Genomic DNA, 22,226 nt, shown 5'->3' with positions numbered 1-22,226 from the left:
TATTTATTACAACTACCATAATATTTCATATAATTATATATATTAAAATTATTTATATAAAGATTTACATATAACAAATTATTAATTTTTTATATTTTTTTATTAATCAGATACATATATATATTTATAACTATATAAATATTAATTATTTTAAAAATATATACAAATTAAATATATATGATATATAATCTAAGATATTATATATAAATTGTTCAATTACCATTATATGTATTAATATATATATAAATGATTTTGGTTCGTGAATCCGAGGCCAACCCTGCACTTGTTCAGTGCCGTCATATGTATTTTTACTACAAAATACAGTATTGTGAGTTTCATTTGCTCCCTTTTTAAATGCTTTTGCAATATATATTTTTGGGACTGAGAATACATGCGCTGCTTTATAAATGTTTGACGAAATAGACACCAGTACTTAAAACTACATTCTATGGCTGGATTATTAAAACGAATATGCCCCTTTTTAGTCTGGTAATCTAAGAATTAGGGAACAGACACCCTAATTGACGCGAATCCTAAAGATAGATCTATTGGGCCCAACAAGCCCCATCCAAAGTACCGGATGCTTTAGTACTTCGAATTTATCATGTCCGAAGGGAGTCCCGGAATGATGGGGATATTCTATATGCATCTTGTTAAGGTCGGTTACCAGGTGTTCACCATATGAATGATTTTTATTTCTATGCAGTTTGTGAAATGCCTGATATGAGAATGATGTTTATGAAAATATGAAATCTTGCGGTCTATTAAAATGAAGGAAATGAATGTTTACGATAAACTAATGAACTCACCAACCTTTTGGTTGACACTTGAAAGCATGTTTATTCTCAGGTATAAAAGAAATCTTCCGCTGTGCATTTTGCTCATTTTAGAGATATTACTTGGAGTCATTCATGACATATTTCAAAAGACGTTGCATTTGAGTCGTTGAGTTCATCAAGATTATTATTAAATCAATTATAGTTGGATATATTATGAAATGGTATGCATGCCGTCAAATTTCGATGTAATGAAAGTTTGTCTTTTAAAAATGAATGCAATGTTTGTAAAATGTATCATATAGAGGTCAAGTACCTCGCGATGTACCCAAATGTAATGTATTCGTCCTTATGGATTAGGACAGGTCGCTTCAGTCAGCACACACCACCGACATTCCGGATACTTCACGTAACAAAACCACTCAGTAATTGACACGTGTATCCCGTGAATTTCGGACATTCTGCGCCTATAAATAGACCCTCTGGGTCACCACATTTAATGATCATTCTGATCTGAACTTCAGTCAGAGAGAAGTACACTTTCTCTCTCACACAGTTCTTTCTCACTCTAAACATACATTAGCCGCTTAGCAGCAATACGCTATACGGATCAATTCCAAATTGATCCCCAGATTGATTGAGGCCACCCCACGGATCATCCATCTGTGTTCCGGGTCTGCAGAGATAATTTCTCGAGGGCAAACAACAATCAACATTATACGCCACACGCTAAGCAGCTACTTTTCTGTACTAGTACCTTACAACCGCTATACGGAAAATCGTACTAACAAAAATAAATAAAAAAAATGAATGAAAATTAACAATATTTTTATTTGATACACTACATCTAAAAATAAAAATAAGTCAATTAGAAATAAATACTATGTTATTTCAATGTAGAATATAATATTTATTGTTATTGTTTATAAATAAGTCAAGCATCCTTTAATTTTAAATTCTAGCTCCGCCTCTGACAATGAACTTGACGATAGAAACTTCCAAATTAAGGGACGTTCAATATTTTTCATTTTTGTACTCTTTGGTGTTATATTAACTACCCTGATACTTATCTACATCTGTTGGATGTGCCGATCCTTGTCATCATCTTCTGCCACTTTGGCGGCCACGTTGTCGCAACATTTAGAAGTTTTCAATAAGCCAAATGGGTTGGATTTAGCAGTTATTAATATCCATTCAATCACACTATGCCAATGAACGTCCATGTCAGTAGAAGAGATGGAGTGTTGCATATGTCTAGGAGTGTTTGACGAAGGTGATGAAGTGAAGGTGTTGCCAAAATGTAGCCATACTTATAATTTTGAATGTGTTGGTAATGGCTCTCAACTCATTTCAGCTGTCTTATTTGCAGAGCTGTGATCCTGGTTGACTCACATGTTTGACTCGGCTAATAATTTTTTATTAATTTTGTTATGCTAGGGATATAATTGATATAATCAGTTGTATATTCAACTTTTTAATGGATAATGGATAAATTAACTAAAGTAACTCATGAAGTCTAGATTTAGCTAGTTATTTTTTTATGGTGATGTTGTTTTAGAATTGTTAATGACGTTATGTTGTTCGCCTCATCTGAATTGCATGTATAAACAATCTGGATTATGTTATAAGAGAAATGAAAGGAAAACTAAGGGACACGTAATAAAATGAAAGGAAATGAAAGGAAACAAAAAGAAACATTAGAGAAATGAAAGAAAACATTATGGAAATAAAAAGAAATGAATGAAGATTAACAATATTTTTATTTGATACACTACATCTAAAAATAAAAATAAGTCAATTAGAAAGAAATACTATGTTATTTCAATGTAGAATATAATTTTTATTGTTATTGTTTATAAATAAGTCGATCATCCTTTAATTTCAAATTCCTGCTCTGCCCCTGACAATGAAATTGAAGATAGAAACTTCCAAATTAAGGGACGTTCAATAATTTTCATTTTTGTACTCTTTGGTATTATATTAACTACCCTGATACTTATCTAAATCCGTTGGATGTGCCGATCCTTTTCATCATCTTCTACCACCTTGGCGCCCACGGTGTCGCAACATTTACAAGTTTTCAATAAGCCAAATGGGTTGGATTTGGCAGTTATTAATATCCATTTGATCACACTACGCCAATGGACATCCATGCCAGCAGAAGAGATGGAGTGTTACATATGTCTATGAGTGTTTGACGAAGGTGATGAAGTGAAGGTGTTGCCAAAATGTAACCATACTTATCATTGTGAATGTGTTGATAAGTGGCTCTCAACTCATTTTAGCTATATTATTTGCAGAGTTGTAGTCCTGGTTGACTCACATGTTTGACTCGACTAATCATTTTTTTATTTATTTCATTATGCTATGGATGTAATTAAAAATAATCAGGTGTATATTCAACTTTTTTAATGGATAATGGATAAATTAACTAAAGTAACTCATGAAGTCTAAATTTAGCTAGTAATTTTTTATGGTGATGTTGTTTTAGGGTTGTTAATGACTTGATGTTGATAACCTCGGCTGAATTGCATGTAGAAATGATCTGGCTTATGTTATAAAGGAAATGAAAGGAAAACTTGGGGACACACAATAAAATAAAAGGAAATGAAAGAAAACATTAGAGAAATGAAAGAAAACATTATGGAAATAAAAAGAAATGAATGAAAATTAACAATATTTTTATTTGATACACTACGACTAAAAGTAAAAATAAGTCAATTAGAAAGAAATACTATGTTATTTCAATGTAGAATATAATGTTTATTGTTATTGTTTATAAATAAGTCGAGCATCCTTTAATTTCAAATTCTAGCTCTACCTCTGACAATGAACTTGACGGTAGTAACTTCCAAATTAAGGGACGTTCAATATTTTTCATTTTTGTACTCTTTGGTGTTATATTAACTACCCTAATACTTATCTAAATCCGTTGGATGTACCGATCCTTGTCATCATCTTCTTCCACCTTCGCAGCCACATTGTCGCAACATTTACAAGTTTTCAATAAGCCAAAGGGGTTGGATTTGGCAGTTATTAATATCCATTCGATCACACTACGCTAATGGATGTCCATGTCAGCAGAAGAGATGGAGTGTTTCATATGTCTAGGAGTGTCTGACGAAGGTGATGAAGTGAAGGTATTGCCAAAATGTAGCCACACTTATCATTGTGAATGTGTTGATAAGTGGCTCTCAACTCATTCCAGCTGTCTTATTTGCAGAGCTGTGATCTTGGTCGACTCACATGTTTGACTCGGCTAATAAATTTTTTATTTATTTTGTTATGCTAGGGATGTAATTGAAAATAATCAGGTTTATATTCAACTTTTTTAATGGATAATGGATAAATTAATTACTAAAGTAACTCATGAAGTCTAGATTTAGCTAGTTATTTTTCATGGTGATGTTGTTTTAGAGTTGTTAATGACTTGATGTTGATAACCTCATCTGAATTGCATGTAGAAACTATCTGGATTATGTTATAAAGGAAATGAAAGGAAAACTAAGGGAAACACAATAAAATGAAAGGAAATGAAAGAAAACAAAAGGAAACATTAGAGAAATGAAAGAAAATGTGACGCCCCGTACAAAACCATCATGTACGAATCGTCAACAACAGGTCCATTACACGGTATAATACTACATGCTGTTTTAAAACAAGTTTTGCATTCATGAAAAGATAACATTTTATAAAAGATAACGTAACACAAAGGTAGTTACAAAGCCATTATTCAAAATAACATAAGTTGCGAATGCAAAATAAAAGTTCCATGATTGAGACATCTCTAAGTAATGCAGCGAAAGTCTAACACAGCGAGTCTGTAACAGCAAGTCTATAACACCAAGACAGCAAGTCTAACAGCGGAAGCAACAACGTCTAAGAACCTGAGAAATACACGCTTAAAAGGTCAACACGAATGTTGGTGAGCTATAGTTTGTGTGTAATCAGTAATGTAATGTAGACCACGAGATTTCGTATTCAAAATAGTATGAAAAGTATATGCTTAACCGTGGGCACCCGGTAACTAACTTAATGTAATAATACCCCCAAAAAGTACACTTGACGAGTGCGTATATTCTCGAAGTATTAAACACCCGTTAAATGCTAGCGCAACTATCCCGAGTGGGGATGTCAAACCCTATGGATCCATATCTAATATTCACGTTCACCGGTTCAAAAACCAATGATTAAACGTTACCGTACTAAGGGGAATCTTTTTGCCGTTATATCACCCACATATATATAAAGTTTAAGTACTCGTGTCTAGTATGTATAACATAAAAAGCGCATGTATTCTCAGTCCCAAAAATAGTTAGAGTAAAAAGGGAAGCTATAACTCACAGTGAATGTGCAGTAAAGTCGATATGAAAAGTATGCAAGTAGTAAGTCGGTCCGAAAAGTCGTCAACCTAAGTCAAAGGTCACTAACTCAGTATATTGTCCCCAAAATTTTAAAAGTGAATAAATTAAGTCTTAAGTATCATCATCATCATCATCATTCTTAAAAGCTATAGTAAATTTTCAACAAGAATAGAGATCGAAACAAAAAGCTGACTTCGGACAGCTTCTACAACCTCTATACAAACTGAAAAGATGCATGGTCAGTGGACAAGGCTCCGTATGTGCGTCCTCTAACCTCTATCCAATTTTTAGATCCTAACTCGATGTCGTTTGACCGTGGCGACAGTTCAAGCGCGAGTAGGTCAGAATTTCCAGCACGTCGTTATAACGGCGTAGTGACTTTCGGAAGGCTATAAATCCTAAAACGTATATCGGATTTAGGCAAGTCCCAAATGAAAAGTCATATACTCGAACCGAAATATCTTAAAATCAATTTTCCAGAAGTCTTAGGAGTCTGATCAGACCCAGAAAAACAGCAAACAAGTGCTCCGGTGGGTTTCTTGGTGCTTGATGCTCATCACGGTTCTCATCCTTGATGCGTGTAAGCTTCAAGTGTACAACTCTTTGATGTTTTAGCATCACTTTGACCAAGTTTCAACCATAAAAACACAACTAAGAGTAAAAGTCAACATTCTACAAGCTTTGAACATCAAGGTTGTCTCTTTATTGCATAAACACAATAAAGCTTCAACATTTGTCCTTTTGACACTTGTTTATGCATCTTCATCATATGAGATGATGAAGACTTGATTTTTATCACCATAAAAATCATAAAAAGGTTCAAAGCAAGTGAGATCTACAATAATAACTTAGATCTTCAAATATTAAGAAACCCTAAGCTAGAAAGCTTGGATCTTTACAAGATTAATGAGACCATAAACTAGAAAGCTAAGATCTAGTAAAAGTAATGAGACCTTAAGCTAAAAAGCTAAGATCTTTAATAAAATAATGAAATCCTAAGCTAGAAAGCTTGAATCTTTAATGTTCTTGAAGATCCTTAAAGCAAAAGGCTAGATCTTCAAGTTTCATGAAGATCATAAACACAAGTTTTGATCTTTTTAACAAAATAAAGGGATCATAAGCTAGAAAACTTAGATCCAACAAAGTAATGAAGATTCAAAGCTAGAAAGCTTGAATCTTTCATGTTTTTGAAGGATTCAAATCAAAGTTTGAATCTCCAAGATAATACAATATCAAGAAGCTAAAAAGCTTGATCCTTGTATGATGATGACGATGTCGATGCTATGAAGAAGAAAAGAAGAAGAAGAAAATTTAAAACTTACACTTTTTAGAGTGAGAAAGACTAGAGAGAATTAGAGAGTAAGTGTGTGTAAAATGTGAATGAGATCAAGTGTAAAATGGATGAGATTTTCTTGGCATTTATAGTGGGATGGGGTGGTGGTAGCCGTGGGTTTCAAGGGGGACAAGGGGGACACCTTTTTGTTTTTTGGTTAGTGGTGGTCTAAAGGTGGTGCTAGTTGTTAGGATCCCATGCCGCATTTGTGATTATGGTTAACAAAAATGCTAGTATGTTCCCTCTTATAAATGGGTTTTTGTCCTACATTTATATGGGTCATAAACTTATTAAAATTGGGCTAATTAAATAGTCCATTAGCTAGAGTAGGGTGAGCTAAAGTCCAACTAGGTAGAAAGTCCAACAAGACTAACTAGTGAGCATAAGTAAATTACTAAGCGTAATTAAGCAACCAAAAACCCAAGTAATTGTTATTAGGAAATAACAATTAGTATTACGTAGTCGTAATATTCCAATTACGATAAAAGTTAAACGTGTACCAAAACACATAGCTCGTTCTAAACGTCAAGTGACACTAACGGTCATAAAAGCATTCGGAGATCAAGTTAAGTAACTAAGTACTTAATGGCATGTTGTATGGTATGAACGAAAGTAATTAATCATGAAATGAGATCCCAGAATATAAACCAACATAGTACGGATAAATACGCAGTTTCGCAGAAAGTAACAAGCACAAAAGTAAGTCGAAAAAGTCGGGTCGTTACATTACCCACCTGTTAATGAGAAAATTTCGTCCCGAAATTTTAAGCTGAGGTAGACGGTAGAGTTGTGAAGAGGTGAGGATACTTGAGACGACCCGACCCAATCCATCTGGACAAAATCATCAACATCTGGTCCCATTGCGTTGATCGACTCCAAGTAATGTCCTTAAAATGAGCAAATGCACAGCGGAAGACTTATTTCGTACCTGAGAATAACATGCTTTAAAATGTCAACATAAAGTTGGTGAGATATATAGGTTTGATGCTAGTAGCGTTATAACTATGGACCACAAGATTTCATATGTAAACATTTTAAATAAAATATTCTAAGTGGTTGAGCACTTGGTAACCATACTTAACATTTAATCACGTCGCATACTCCCTTTATTATGAAATCTTACCACACCGTACCATGTGTAGTCACGAAACGAAGTACTGTGCAACCGTTGAATACTGGTCGTCCAGTCCGGTTGGGGTTGTCAGGCCCGATAGATCTATCAACAGGATTCGTGTTTACAATACCGCTGTAAATAGTAGTTACCAAGCTACAGGGAAGTATGCCAGTGGTACAACTCAACGTAGAATATATTTTTCAGTTACTTGTGTCCATAACGTAAAACATAAAATACATGTATTCTCATCCCAAAATACTTAGAGTTTAAAAAGGGACTATATACTCACCTAATGTATTTTGTAGTAAAAATACATATAACATCACTGAACACGTATAAGGTTAGCCTCGGATTCACGAACCTATATCATTTATATATATATTAACACATATAATTGTAATCGAACGAAATTATACATTATTAGTGAATTAATTGTTATTTTATATGTTTCTTTAATAACCTAATTAATAAAGATAATATTATTAATTAAAATGATAATAATAATAATAATTATAATAATGAAACTTGTAATACTAATAATAACAATGATAATAGTAATATTCACAAAAATAATTATAATAATAAAAATAATAGTTTTATTACTATTAATGATACTAGTTATATTAATAATATTTATTTAACAACCTAGTAATAATAATCTTAATAATGATAATGAAAATAATATTAAAAATTATACTTTTAACAATAATGATAACTCTAACAATAATAATATTTGATACTTTTAATAATAATAAAATTGATAATTTAAAAAAAAATACTTTTAATTCATTTAATCATGTCTTACTTATAATTATATTTATAACCAAATCTTATATTATGTAAATCATAATTTATAATTTTTTTTTTCATATCCTAAACATTTTTTTTTTAAATCATAAACTTAACACCAATTTCCTTAATCTTAATGTTTCGAAAATAATAATAATAATATTAATAATTAATAAAAATAGAGCTACCTTTAAAATAGATTGTCTAAAAAAAACACTGATGTTGCCCGGAATAGAACCCATGACCTCTTGTATCACACAAACATCCCAAACCATTTGAGCTAATCTACTAATCTATTTTAGTTCATAAACAAAATCCCTTAAACCCTTAATCGTTTTCTTTATCTTTCCCATCTCATCATCATCATCATCATAAATCGATGTCATCATCATTATTCATTATCATAATCATTCATCACCGATTAACACGTGAATCATCATTATGTTATCATTTAGAATCGGGTAGTATATCATAATTCCCATAAGAATCGAAGGAGACAGATAGTAACTCAACCCCTAAGCCCAACTATATTATTCAGCCCATCTATCAACTATTTGGCCCAAATTAAAAAAAAAGGGTGTGTCTTTTGTTTGTCCAGCCCGAGCAAAAAAAAATATCCCCGTCACAATCAGATAAGAATAAGGGTTCCACCCTTCCACTTGCAAATTGTATAATGTATTATCTAAAGAAACTTTAATCCCTTCACTTTGTCGACAACCTTTACTGCGAATATATATAAAATCCGTGACCCACATATCTTTTTTTCTTTCTTTAAAACCTTTCAATTATCTAACGTATTATCTTTATTAAATCAAGAATTTCATATACGTTTGTTCGATCGAAGTTTCAGAAAGAAGGGAAAAATATAAACGACAGCAGCATTAATAACTTGATTGCAGGTTTGCAGGAGTTGGTGGTTCGAATGAGTTTGCACAGAAGTTCAGAAACGGAGGTGATGATTAACTAGCCTTCGATGGTGGTTGTGATATTGTTGATTGTGTGCAAATAGAAACAAAGCAGGGGAAACGGGTACTAATGGCAGTAAAAGAAAAAAAAAAAATATGGCGGTATAAAGTGGTTATTGGTGTCGGACTGAAACAGAAAGAATCGAATAGCAGACCAAGTGTTTTAATGACATTCGAATAAGAATGAAATCATATATTGGGCATTGCAGGTGCAGTGATCATGGTGGTTTGGTGTTTTAAGGTGGTTGTATGATGGTTAAAATAGGAAAAAAATATCGAGCAGTGGTGGTGATGGTTTCTTCGAATAGTTGCATCAATATTGGTTTTGCAAGGTGATGGTGATAGTAGGTGGTTGATGGGTGTCAAATAGAAAACAAGAAAACATGAACGAGTATGGTAGTTTCACAAAGAAGAAGAAGAAGAGAGAGGGAGGAGAGAGAGGAGATCGATAGAGTTGTGGTGGCGGTGTTTTGGGGTGGTTGTAGATGAAGGTGGCGGCGATGGATCATGGGTGGAGATGGTGGGGTGAGAGGCAGAATAGTGGTGATGTTTTGGTGAATTACTTCGGTCCATACTAGTGAAAAGATGATCAAAGCAAAATACGCACAAAATATTGGTGAGGGTTGTGAGGTTTATGGTGGTCGGAGGTTATGAAGTTGTCCGGTTGATCGGTGATCAAGTGAAGATGACGATGGTTGTATAGTAGGGAGGTGGTGTCGGTCATGGGTTATTGAAGAAAGAAGAAGAGGGTGTTTGTTGTGGTATAACATGTATGCCTATTCTATAAATATATAAATATAGACATAAAGTAATAGATATAGTTCAACTTTAACATAATGTCTCAATAATTAAACGTGCACCATTATCACAAGCCAATTATAATTACCGACACTTTTGTTGGATACAATCAATGCAAGTGTATATATCTTATTTATATATAATATGTATATATATATATGTTGGACAAAGATAGATAACAACATGGAATCATATAAATCAATAAAGTAATTTGAAAGTAAAACGTGTTTAAACAATAGTATAGCAGTCATGAAATTGATATCTTATGTTGATAGTTTTTACACAGATTGTTCGTGAATTGCCGAGAATTGGTCGAGGTTAAATGAACACCTAAATATAAATTGCAAACTTTCTAGACTCAACATTAAGATTTTTGCTTATCGTGTCGGAAACCTATAAAGATTATAGTTTAAATTTGGTCGGAAATTTCCGGGTCGTTACAGTACCCACCCGTTAAAGAAATTTCGTCCCCGAAATTTGAGTGAGGTCGTCATGGCTAACAATAAAATTGTTTTCACGATGAATATGAATTGATGAATAGTGTTTTATCATTTTCGATTAATATGGATAAAACAATTCGATCATGTGAGGCGTATGAGTGAAGCTATCACAAAAGAGTGAGATAAAGATTTAACTTTTGACGTAGTCACGGTGGATTTTCGAAATTCAAAGAATTTACAGAATTCTTCTAACCAGAAGGAAAATGAAATAGCACGATTTATTAGCAAATTGTTGGAATTACGGAAGAACATAAATATCAAGGAAATATTTCCGTGATATGCTTAGAGATTAAGTAGAATGAAAGAGTCGTGTTGCATGTCACATGATGATGGTACTGTGAATCATCACATTCCATTAGAAACTCAACATGACTTACTATAATATAATGAAGTTGATCAAGTTTCATTATATTATACTAATTCATGCATTAGTTCCCAACACTACTTCAAAACATTCCTTGGAGTTTTCAGAATTTAGAAACTATCAGAGTTTCTTTTATGTTGTAACGCAGATATTACGGAGAGATACATGATCTCAGATGCTTATGGAATATCTTCAGAAATATCGAGGATATTTATAATGAAAGGCATGATGGTATCTTAGATTTTCTATCATCGATGGATGATGAAGAAGATTTATCGGTGAAGGTTTAGAATGAGGAGTAAGGTGTTTGCTAATGATTTAAGCAGGTACGGAATCATTTGGATCCTTTGAAGGCAGGTTCAGTCTTTGTGATTTATCCACAACCTCTTTCATATTTTGCTCAATCCGTTTTCCAGTTCCAACCCTTCCCTTTTTCTGAGCTTTTCCAACACACTGTACTTTTTAGTAAACTTTTGACTTGTTAAAGTTGTTTACAGTTTTTGCTGCTTCATTAGCACTTCAAGGACTGGTTCGCAGTTCAGGGTGTTTTTCAGAAACTTCACATTCGGAGTATGAAACTCTTAGGGATAGACGTTGTAGGTATGACAGAAGAAGTTCTGCGAGATTTTCAAAATACTGATTGTTGATTCTGCCAAAGGGATGACGAGCTACTGGTACATAATGTCGTGGAATATAAAAGGTCCTCAGGTAACAACGACGAAAGGAAAAGGTATATATCGAGATTATAATAGGAGTAATCTTACTGGGAAGTCGAAGTGGGGCTGTGACAAAATTTGACTACTTAAAAAGGAATCGTATGATCGTTTCTGCTAATGAATGATAAGGGATTCGACGCGGATACGTTTTAACTATAACTTCAGTTTCGAAAGTTTTTCAGGTGCATAACTGTATGCATAAATCTTTCTTCCATAGCGACGTGCGGCTGGTTCAACTTTTCGATCGAGGTGTTTTCAAGAATCATGAAAGATTTGAACGCGGATTATTTTTGTTGAGATACAAATGAGGTTTAAGATGAAATCAAGTGGCAAGCTTGAAGAATTATTTAGTTTCATATGTTATAATCAATATTTTAATTTAATTCATTTTAATTGTCCAAAGTTAGCAGTCCAATAGTCCGATGGTTCAATGATTCATATATAATTTAATATATAATATTCGAATTAAATAATACGTATCGTGACCCGTGTACCGATCTCGGTGTCGATCACAACTCAAAGTATATATATATATTTTGGAATCAACTCTGACCCTGTATAGCCAACTCCCACCTTCACATATAGAGTGTCTACAGTTGTTCCGAAATATATATATAGATGGGTCGATATGATAAGTCGAAACCTTGCATACGTGTCCCGTTATTTAAAGTGCGTAAAAATAAATAACAGAAATTAAATGACGATAAATAAAATTGCGAGAATGTAAATTGCGATAATTTAAATGTTAATCAGTTAGCTGGGAACAGTTAGCCGGAACAGTTAGCGTGAAATCCTATCACAATTCCAATTAATTAATTCGTTTGTTTCTAACACTTTTTATTTTTGTCCAATGTTTTCTTCGTTATGCCACTTGTTGGATTCTGATAGGTCAAAATCCAAATATGAAATTTGAATAGAAATGGCTATTCTGTGGTGAACGGATACGTATATCGGTAGTTGTAAGTAGGATAGCAAATGATCGTTGAATCAGATTCGAAGAATGTACAGTGTAACTTACTAATGTGAATTCTAAATATTCCTCGGGTACTACCCACCCGTTAAAATATTTTCATCATTAACAGTTTGTACAAAAGAATTTTTAATTACAATCTTTATGAAAATATACTTGCATATATATTTTCATCGGATGTAATCATGGATTTAATGAGTCAAAAACTCATCTGATTTACCGTTAATACTAGATTACATAATCTCTAAAACTTTAGAAATTACATATTCACCATGTCGAACGAGGAAAAATGAGGTAGAATGATACGTAAAGCGAAGATAGCCGATGTAGATCGATGTGTAGAACGAAGTTCATACTCGAAGTACAGATGGTGATATTGAGGCGTGTAATGTTGATATTCGAGGTACAGATTGTGATATTGAGAGTTACGGCGCGGTTATGGTTTAGAGATGATAAGGGTACTGTCGACGTCGATGATGGTGGTACTGATTATGCTGCTGGTGCTGCTGCTGGTGTTCGTAACCTTCGCACCAGGTTCTCCAAAGTCGTCACACGAGCGCGTAGTTCGTTAACTTCTTCTAGTACTACGGAATGATTGACGGTTGAAGCGAGTGAATGAATAAGATTCGAACTATGGGATAGTATGTAATCGTGATGGGATACTCGGAAAAAGGGGAGAGAAAATGGTTTCTCGAACAGGTTCGCCAGTAAGCGCTTCAGGTTGAAAAGGGCAATTTGGTGGATGGAAGAGATCTTCGACGTGAAATGATTTTCGGATATCGAATGATATTATAACTATATAGAATATCTATATGTATTTCATAGACTACAGAGGAATTTACGGCATATATCAGGCAAGTCTACAGATATGCTAAGATATGAATCTTGTCTATACTCTATCGATGCACTAAATGCAGTAAGACGTGTCTAAACTTATGAATGATAAGCAAGAAATTCCCTAGGGATGATAAGCAGAAGATTTCCGACTAGAATGATAAGCAAAACTTTTTGACAGGCAGACACGGTCGAAGTCCAGACTCACTACTGTATTCTAACAACTACTAGTCAGACACACTAATGCAAGGCCTGGTTCACTAAGTCCAACGCTCTGATACCACATGAGACGACCCGACCCAATCCATCTGGACAAAATCATCAACATCTGGTCCCATTGCGTTGATCGACTCCAAGTAATGTCCTTAAAATGAGCAAATGCACAGCGGAAGACTTATTTCGTACCTGAGAATAACATGCTTTAAAATGTCAACATAAAGTTGGTGAGATATATAGGTTTGATGCTAGTAGCGTTATAACTATGGACCACAAGATTTCATATGTACACATTTTAAATAAAATATTCTAAGTGGTTGAGCACTTGGTAACCATACTTAACATTTAATCACGTCGCATACTCCCTTTATTATGAAATCTTACCACACCGTACCATGTGTAGTCACGAAACGAAGTACTGTGCAACCGTTGAATACTGGTCGTCCAGTCCGGTTAGGGTTGTCAGGCCCGATAGATCTATCAACAGGATTCGCGTTTACAATACCGCTGTAAATAGTAGTTACCAAGCTACAGGGAAGTATGCCAGTGGTACAACTCAACGTAGAATATATTTTTCAGTTACTTGTGTCCAAAACGTAAAACATAAAATACATGTATTCTCATCCCAAAATACTTAGAGTTTAAAAAGGGACTATATACTCACCTAATGTATTTTGTAGTAAAAATACATATAACATCACTGAACACGTATAAGGTTAGCCTCGAATTCACGAACCTATATCATTTATATATATATTAACACATATAATTGTAATCGAACGAAATTATACATTATTAGTGAATTAATTGTTATTTTATATGTTTCTTTAATAACCTAATTAATAAAGATAATATTATTAATTAAAATGATAATAATAATAATAATTATAATAATGAAACTTGTAATACTAATAATAACAATGATAATAGTAATATTCACAAAAATAATTATAATAATAAAAATAATAGTTTTATTACTATTAATGATACTAGTTATATTAATAATATTTATTTAACAACCTAGTAATAATAATCTTAATAATGATAATGAAAATAATATTAAAAATTATACTTTTAACAATAATGATAACTCTAACAATAATAATATTTGATACTTTTAATAATAATAAAATTGATAATTTAAAAAAAAAATACTTTTAATTCATTTAATCATGTCTTACTTATAATTATATTTATAACCAAATCTTATATTATGTTAATCATAATTTATAATTTTTTTTTTCATATCCTAAACATTTTTTTTTAAATCATAAACTTAACACCAATTTCCTTAATCTTAATGTTTCGAAAATAATAATAATAATATTAATAATTAATAAAAATAGAGCTACCTTTAAAATAGATTGTCTAAAAAAAAACACTGATGTTGCCCGGAATAGAACCCATGACCTCTTGTATCACACAAACATCCCAAACCATTTGAGCTAATCTACTAATCTATTTTAGTTCATAAACAAAATCCCTTAAACCCTTAATCGTTTTCTTTATCTTTCCCATCTCATCATCATCATCATAAATCGATGTCATCATCATTATTCATTATCATAATCATTCATCACCGATTAACACGTGAATCATCATTATGTTATCATTTAGAATCGGGTAGTATATCATAATTCCCATAAGAATCGAAGGAGACAGATAGTAACTCAACCCCTAAGCCCAACTATATTATTCAGCCCATCTATCAACTATTTGGCCCAAATTAAAAAAAAAGGGTGCGTCTTTTGTTTGTCCAGCCCGAGCAAAAAAAACTATCCCCGTCACAATCAGATAAGAATAAGGGTTCCACCCTTCCACTTGCAAATTGTATAATGTATTATCTAAAGAAACTTTAATCCCTTCACTTTGTCGACAACCTTTACTGCGAATATATATAAAATCCGTGACCCACATATCTTTTTTTCTTTCTTTAAAACCTTTCAATTATCTAACGTATTATCTTTATTAAATCAAGAATTTCATATACGTTTGTTCGATCGAAGTTTCAGAAAGAAGGGAAAAATATAAACGACAGCAGCATTAATAACTTGATTGCAGGTTTGCAGGAGTTGGTGGTTCGAATGAGTTTGCACAGAAGTTCAGAAACGGAGGTGATGATTAACTAGCCTTCGATGGTGGTTGTGATATTGTTGATTGTGTGCAAACAGAAACAAAGCAGGAGAAACGGGTACTAATGGCAGTAAAAGAAAAAAAAATAATATGGCGGTATAAAGTGGTTATTGGTGTCGGACTGAAACAGAAAGAATCGAATAGCAGACCAAGTGTTTTAATGACATTCGAATAAGAATGAAATCATATATTGGGCGTTGCAGGTGCAGTGATCATGGTGGTTTGGTGTTTTAAGGTGGTTGTATGATGGTTAAAATAGGAAAAAAATATCGAGCAGTGGTGGTGATGGTTTCTTCGAATAGTTGCATCAATATTGGTTTTGCAAGGTGATGGTGATAGTAGGTGGTTGATGGGTGTCGAATAGAAAACAAGAAAACATGAACGAGTATGGTAGTTTCACAAAGAAGAAGAAGAAGAGAGAGGGAGGAGAGAGAGGAGATCGATAGAGTTGTGGTGGCGGTGTTTTGGGGTGGTTGTAGATGAAGGTGGCGGCGACGGATCATGGGTGGAGATGGTGGGGTGAGAGGCAGAATAGTGGTGATGTTTTGGTGAATTACTTCAGTCCATACTAGTGAAAAGATGATCAAAGCAAAATACGCACAAAATATTGGTGAGGGTTGTGAGGTTTATGGTGGCCGGAGGTTATGAAGTTGTCCGGTTGACCGGTGATCAAGTGAAGATGACGATGGTTGTATAGTAGGGAGGTGGTGTCGGTCATGGGTTATTGAAGAAAGAAGAAGAGGGTGTTTGTTGTGGTATAACATGTATGCCTATTCTATAAATATATAAATATAGACATAAAGTAATAGATATAGTTCAACTTTAACATAATGTCTCAATAATTAAACGTGCACCATTATCACAAGCCAATTATAATTACCGACACTTTTGTTGGATACAATCAATGCAAGTGTATATATCTTATTTATATATAATATGTATATATATATATGTTGGACAAAGATAGATAACAACATGGAATCATATAAATCAATAAAGTAATTTGAAAGTAAAACGTGTTTAAACAATAGTATAGCAGTCATGAAATTGATATCTTATGTTGATAGTTTTTACACAGATTGTTCGTGAATTGCCGAGAATTGGTCGAGGTTAAATGAACACCTAAATATAAATTGCAAACTTTCTAGACTCAACATTAAGATTTTTGCTTATCGTGTCGGAAACCTATAAAGATTATAGTTTAAATTTGGTCAGAAATTTCCGGGTCGTTACAATACTTCTGCATCATCTGATCCTCTTGTTCCCAAGTAAGCTCGGGTCCTCGTTTAGCATTCCAACGGACTCGGACGATTGGAATCTTGTTGCGTTTCAAGGTTTTGACCTCACGGTCCATAATTTCAACAGGTTCTTCCATGAAGTGGAGTTTGTCATCAATCGTAAGCTCCTCAAGTGGTATGACAAGTTCTGGTTCAGCAAGACATTTCTTCAAATTCGACACGTGGAAAGTGGGATGAACTGCACTCAACTGAGTCGGAAGATCCAAACGGTAAGCAACGGGTCCAACATGCTCCATGACTTTAAAAGGACCAATATATCGCGGATTTAGCTTCCCACGCTTTCCGAAACGGATTACACCTTTCCATGGTGCAACTTTCAACATCACTCGGTCACCTATTTGGAATTCGCGATCTTTACGCTTAATGTCAGCATAGCTCTTTTGACGATCACGGGCCATCTTGAGCCTTGCTTAAATTTGGACAATCTTCTCAGTTGTTTCATGGACGAGTTCAGGTCCGGTGAGTTGCTTTTCACCTACTTCGGCCCAACAGATAGGAGAACGACATCTGCGGCCATACAAGGCTTTGAAAGGTGCGGCCTAAATGCTTGAATGATAGTTATTGTTGTAAGAGAATTCGGCCAGCGGCAAATGCTTTTCCCAAGCCTTTTCGAAATCCATTACACAAGCACGCAACATGTCCTCCAGGGTTTGAATCTGTCCATCGGTTTGCGGTGATACGCAGTACTCATATCTAAACGTGTTCCCAAAGCTACTTGCAAAGAACGCCAAAATCTAGAAGCGAAACGGGCGTCTCGATCTGAAATAATCAATAAGGGTACACCGTGTCGAGATACAACATCCTTTATATATAGTTGCGTGAGTTTCTCCATCGTATCAGTTTCCTTCATGGCTAAGAAGTGTGCAGATTTGGTAAGACGGTCAACGTTAACCCAGATGATTTCATAACTGCCTACCGTCTTCGGTAGCATCATGATGAAGTCCATTGTTAATCCTTCCCACTTCTATTGTGGGATTTCATGTTGCTGAAGTAACCCGAATGGCTTCTAATGTTCGGCTTTGATCTTGGAACAAGTTAAACACTTTTGAACATACATAGCAACATCCCTTTTGAGGTTTGGCCACCAATATTGAACCTTGAGGTCGTGGTACATCTTACCAGCTCCTGGATGAATCAAATACCTTGACTTGTGAGCTTCGTCTAGGATTAGGCTTCGTAAATCCCCATAACTAGGCACCTAGATTCTTTCAACAAAATATCGGAGTCCAGTCTCCTTGACCTCGAATCGAGAAACGAGAATGTTCAAGTACTCTTGAGCAATATTCTCCTCCTTGAGAGCTTCATCTTGAGCTACACGGATCTGGCTATTGAGATTTGTGTGGATGGTGATGTTTAGAGCTCGGACACGAAAAGGTACCATTCTTTCCTTTCGGCTCAAGGCATCGGCTACAACATTTGCCTTGCCAGGTTGGTAACAAAGTTCACAATCATAATCGTTCAATGTCTCGATCCATCGACACTATCTCATATTCAGTTGCTTCTGATCGAATATGTGTTGGAGGCTTTTGTGGTCGGTGAAGATAGTACTCTTGGTTCCATACAGATAGTGTCTCTACAGTTTGTGTATAAAGACAACGGCTACAAGCTCGAGATCATGAGTAGTGTATTTTCGCTCGTGAATCTTTAGTTGTCGAGAGGCGTAAACAATAATCTTCTTCTGTTGCATCAATATACACCCAAAACCTTGTCGGGAGGCATCACAATACACAACGAAATCATCACTACCTTCGGGAAGGGACAGAATATGAGCGGTGGTTAACTTCTGCTTCAGGGTTTGGAATACCGACTCTTGCTCGGTTGCCCAAATGAACTTTTTCCCTTTGTGAGTTAACGCGGTCAAAGGATGTGCAATCAGAGAGAAACCTTCAATGAACCTACGATAGTAACCGGTGAGGCCTAAAAATTGACGGATATGAGTAGGAGTAGTGTGGGTTTCCCACCTGCTGATGGCTTCAATCTTTGTGGGATAGACTTTGATACCCTGATCGCTCACAATATGACCAAGAAATTGGACTTCCTTCAATCAAAATTCACACTTGAAGGATTTGACATAGAGTTGCTCTTGTCTCAAGAGTTTAAGCATAAGTCGAAGATGTTGCTCATGTTCTTCTTCGCTTTTGGAATAGATTAGGATATCATCTATGAAGACGATAACGAATTTGTCTAGGTACGGCTTGTATACGCGATTCAGGAGATCCATAAACACGGCAGGTGCGTTGGTTAAACCGAATGCCATCACCAGAAACTCATAGTGACCATAACGAGTTCGGAACGCAGTCTTCAGCACATCGCTCTCCTTCACCCTCAACTGGTGATAACCTGATCGTAAATCAATCTTGGAGTAAACGCTGGATATTTGCAGCTGATCAAAAAGATCGTCAATTCTAGGAAGGGGATACTGATTCTTGATCGTCAACTTGTTCAGTTCACGATAATCGATACACATGCGAAAAGATCCGTCCTTCTTCTTCACGAAAAAAATAGGTGCACCCCAAGGCGATGAACTCGGTTGAATAAATCCACGGTCTAGAAGTTCCTGCAGTTGACTCTGCAACTCTTGCAGTTCGGAAGGAGCAAGTCGATAAGGTGCGCGAGCTACAGGTGCAGCTCCTAGCACTACATCGATCTGGAACTCCAGTGATCTCGGCGGCGGTAATCCTGGCACTAGATCGATCTAACTTCTTCACGTGCGCCAAAACGGTAAAACGTGTGACGACCAGGAAATTTCCGACCAAATTTAAACTTAATCTTTATATAAGTTCAACACGATAAGAAAAAGTCTATGATGTCGAGTCTCAAAATTTTTGAACTGTTTACATGGAAGCAATTACCCTTCGACCATTTCCGACGATTCACGAACAATTGTGTGTAAATAAAAAGGTAAATATACATATGAATTCTATACATAGGTAACATTATATATAATGTAATATATAAATAATAAGGATTCAATAAATTATATAACTGGTGAATACGATATAATTAATGAATTGTAACATATTAAATTTAGTTATAAGTTTAAGTATAATTGCTATATTAATATTATTATCATTACTTTCATTATTATTATTATTATTATTATTATTATTATTATTATTATTATTATTATTATTATTATTATTATTATTATTATTATTAACATAGGTATCATTAATATCATTATATCAAGTATATATACATATATGAAATTAGGTAAGTATAAATTGTTATAATATTATTATTACCAATAATAATAACAATATATTTTTATTATTAAAATCAGTATTAGATATATAACTATTTTCAATAGATACTATATAGATATGAAAGTTGATACATGTAACTTGTTATAGTATTAATAGTATTAACATTATTGTTATCATTATTAATATCATTACTATATTATTATAATGAGTAGAAAAATTATGATTAAGATTATTATTATTACTCTTTTTATTATTACCATTATCATTAAGAATTATTATTATTAATATAAATTATTATTATTATTATCATTATTTTTTTAAATGTATTATTAGTATAACCTCATGAATAACATTATGATTATTATTATTAACATAATTACTATTAATTAGTATTAGTATTATTAAAAATTATTATTTTTATTTAAAATTATTATTTTTATTTAAAATTATCATTTTCATGATTCTTATTAATTTTATCATTATAATTAATATTACTAGTATTATTTTATTAATATTATTTTACTAAGGATATTAAAGGTACTATCATTATTATTTAGTTATATTTAATAAAGTATTAATATTAATTATATTTATAGAACAACTCGTACGATTCCGTTGTAAGTTGTAATCAAACTGTTTGTGATTTTTGTATTTTTCTCTTAATTGATTCACAAATCGCATTCAATCTCTGCAACTCAACAAAATCAGTTTAACATCACAATCTACTTTCTATTTTTTTATTTTATTTCTCTGTTGATTTACTCATCCTGTCGACTAAAATTCTGTATATAACAATGAAATTGTTTAGTGATATTAATTAACATATTCGTGCCATCAATATCATCATCAACTAAAACTACTACAAGCTTTTATTCAATTAAATTTCACAAATAAAAGAAGGAAAATAGCTGACTGTTCTGTTTCTTCACTTTTTACTCATAATTCAAATTCGAAACCAATTTCAAAATGTGTTAATATAGTTTTGTTTGGAATATTTTAAATGATCTTTCTGTAAAAATTCGTAATCCAATTTATCAAATTGAGTCTTAATTTGGAAGTCAAAGCTTAAAATTTAAAAGTCAAAGGTTTTGTTCTTGATAAAAATTGGAGATTGTATTGGTGTTTCAAGTTAAAGAAACGATCCAGAAAGTTTTTAAAAATCATTTGGAACCTAGTTCATGTTCTAAGTTTTGTCTAAATCAAAATCAAATGCGAAATCATATTTTTTTATTTAAAGCAGCGACGAAGAAGCTGTTGTTCCAGTATTTTTTTTTTTATTTATTTGGCGGTCTGTTGAATTAATGTTCCAAACATAGGTTATTATAATTAAATTTCAATCTTTTAAATCTTGTTTAGAAATTCGTTTGATGATTTTTGTTATCTCTGGCGAATGGATTTAAAGAAGAAGAAGAAGGAGAAGAGAGTGAAAACAGAAACAAAACAGGTTAAGTTAATTTGGGTCTGTAAATAAAACAGAAAAGCAGACGGGTTTAGATGGTCATGGGTGTTTATGTGTGAGCGGGAGGTCTCGGGTTCAAGCCCGGTCTTGGGCAATCTTTTATTAAAGCGTTTCAAAAGGGTATACACATTTTCTTATACATTTATTATTATTATTATTATTATTATTATTATTATTATTATTATTATTATTATTATTATTATTATTATTATTATTATTATTTATTGTGATTATTATTATTAATTATTAATGTTATTATTATGATTATAATTATTACTACTATGATTATTATTCATATTGTTATTATTAGTATTATTTTTTATTAAGTATTACGAATAACATCCTTATTAGTATCATTAATCTAATTAGTATCATATTTATTGTTATTATT

The 22,226-nt window shown here is 33.2% G+C and overlaps 1 protein-coding gene across 1 annotated transcript; it reads left to right on the top strand.

Moving 5' to 3' along the window:
* Positions 1-1,997: 1,997 nt before the first annotated feature.
* LOC139901371 (RING-H2 finger protein ATL66-like) lies at positions 1,998-4,030 on the top strand. Its single transcript, XM_071884092.1, has 3 exons — positions 1,998-2,106; positions 3,564-3,677; positions 3,861-4,030. The coding sequence occupies exons 1-3, from the start codon at positions 1,998-2,000 to the stop codon at positions 4,028-4,030; spliced, it is 393 nt and encodes a 130-aa protein (XP_071740193.1).
* The last annotated feature ends 18,196 nt before the right edge of the window (positions 4,031-22,226 follow it).

This window comes from Rutidosis leptorrhynchoides, chromosome 3 (assembly GCF_046630445.1).
Source record: "Rutidosis leptorrhynchoides isolate AG116_Rl617_1_P2 chromosome 3, CSIRO_AGI_Rlap_v1, whole genome shotgun sequence".
In the NCBI taxonomy this organism is placed as follows: Eukaryota; Viridiplantae; Streptophyta; class Magnoliopsida; order Asterales; family Asteraceae; genus Rutidosis; species Rutidosis leptorrhynchoides.
The sequence above is the reverse complement of the archived record's forward strand: the minus strand, read 5'-3'. Positions and strand labels throughout refer to the sequence as shown.

Coding starts and splice junctions, on each gene's coding strand:
- LOC139901371 (XM_071884092.1), top strand. CDS start 1,998: ATGTCAGTAGAAGAGATGGAGTGTTGCATATGTCTAGGAGTGTTTGAC. Junction 2,107..3,563: donor TTATAATTTTGAATGTGTTG/GTAATGGCTCTC, acceptor TTTATAAATAAG/TCGAGCATCCTTTAATTTCA. Junction 3,678..3,860: donor TTTTGTACTCTTTGGTGTTA/TATTAACTACCC, acceptor CCATGTCAGCAG/AAGAGATGGAGTGTTTCATA.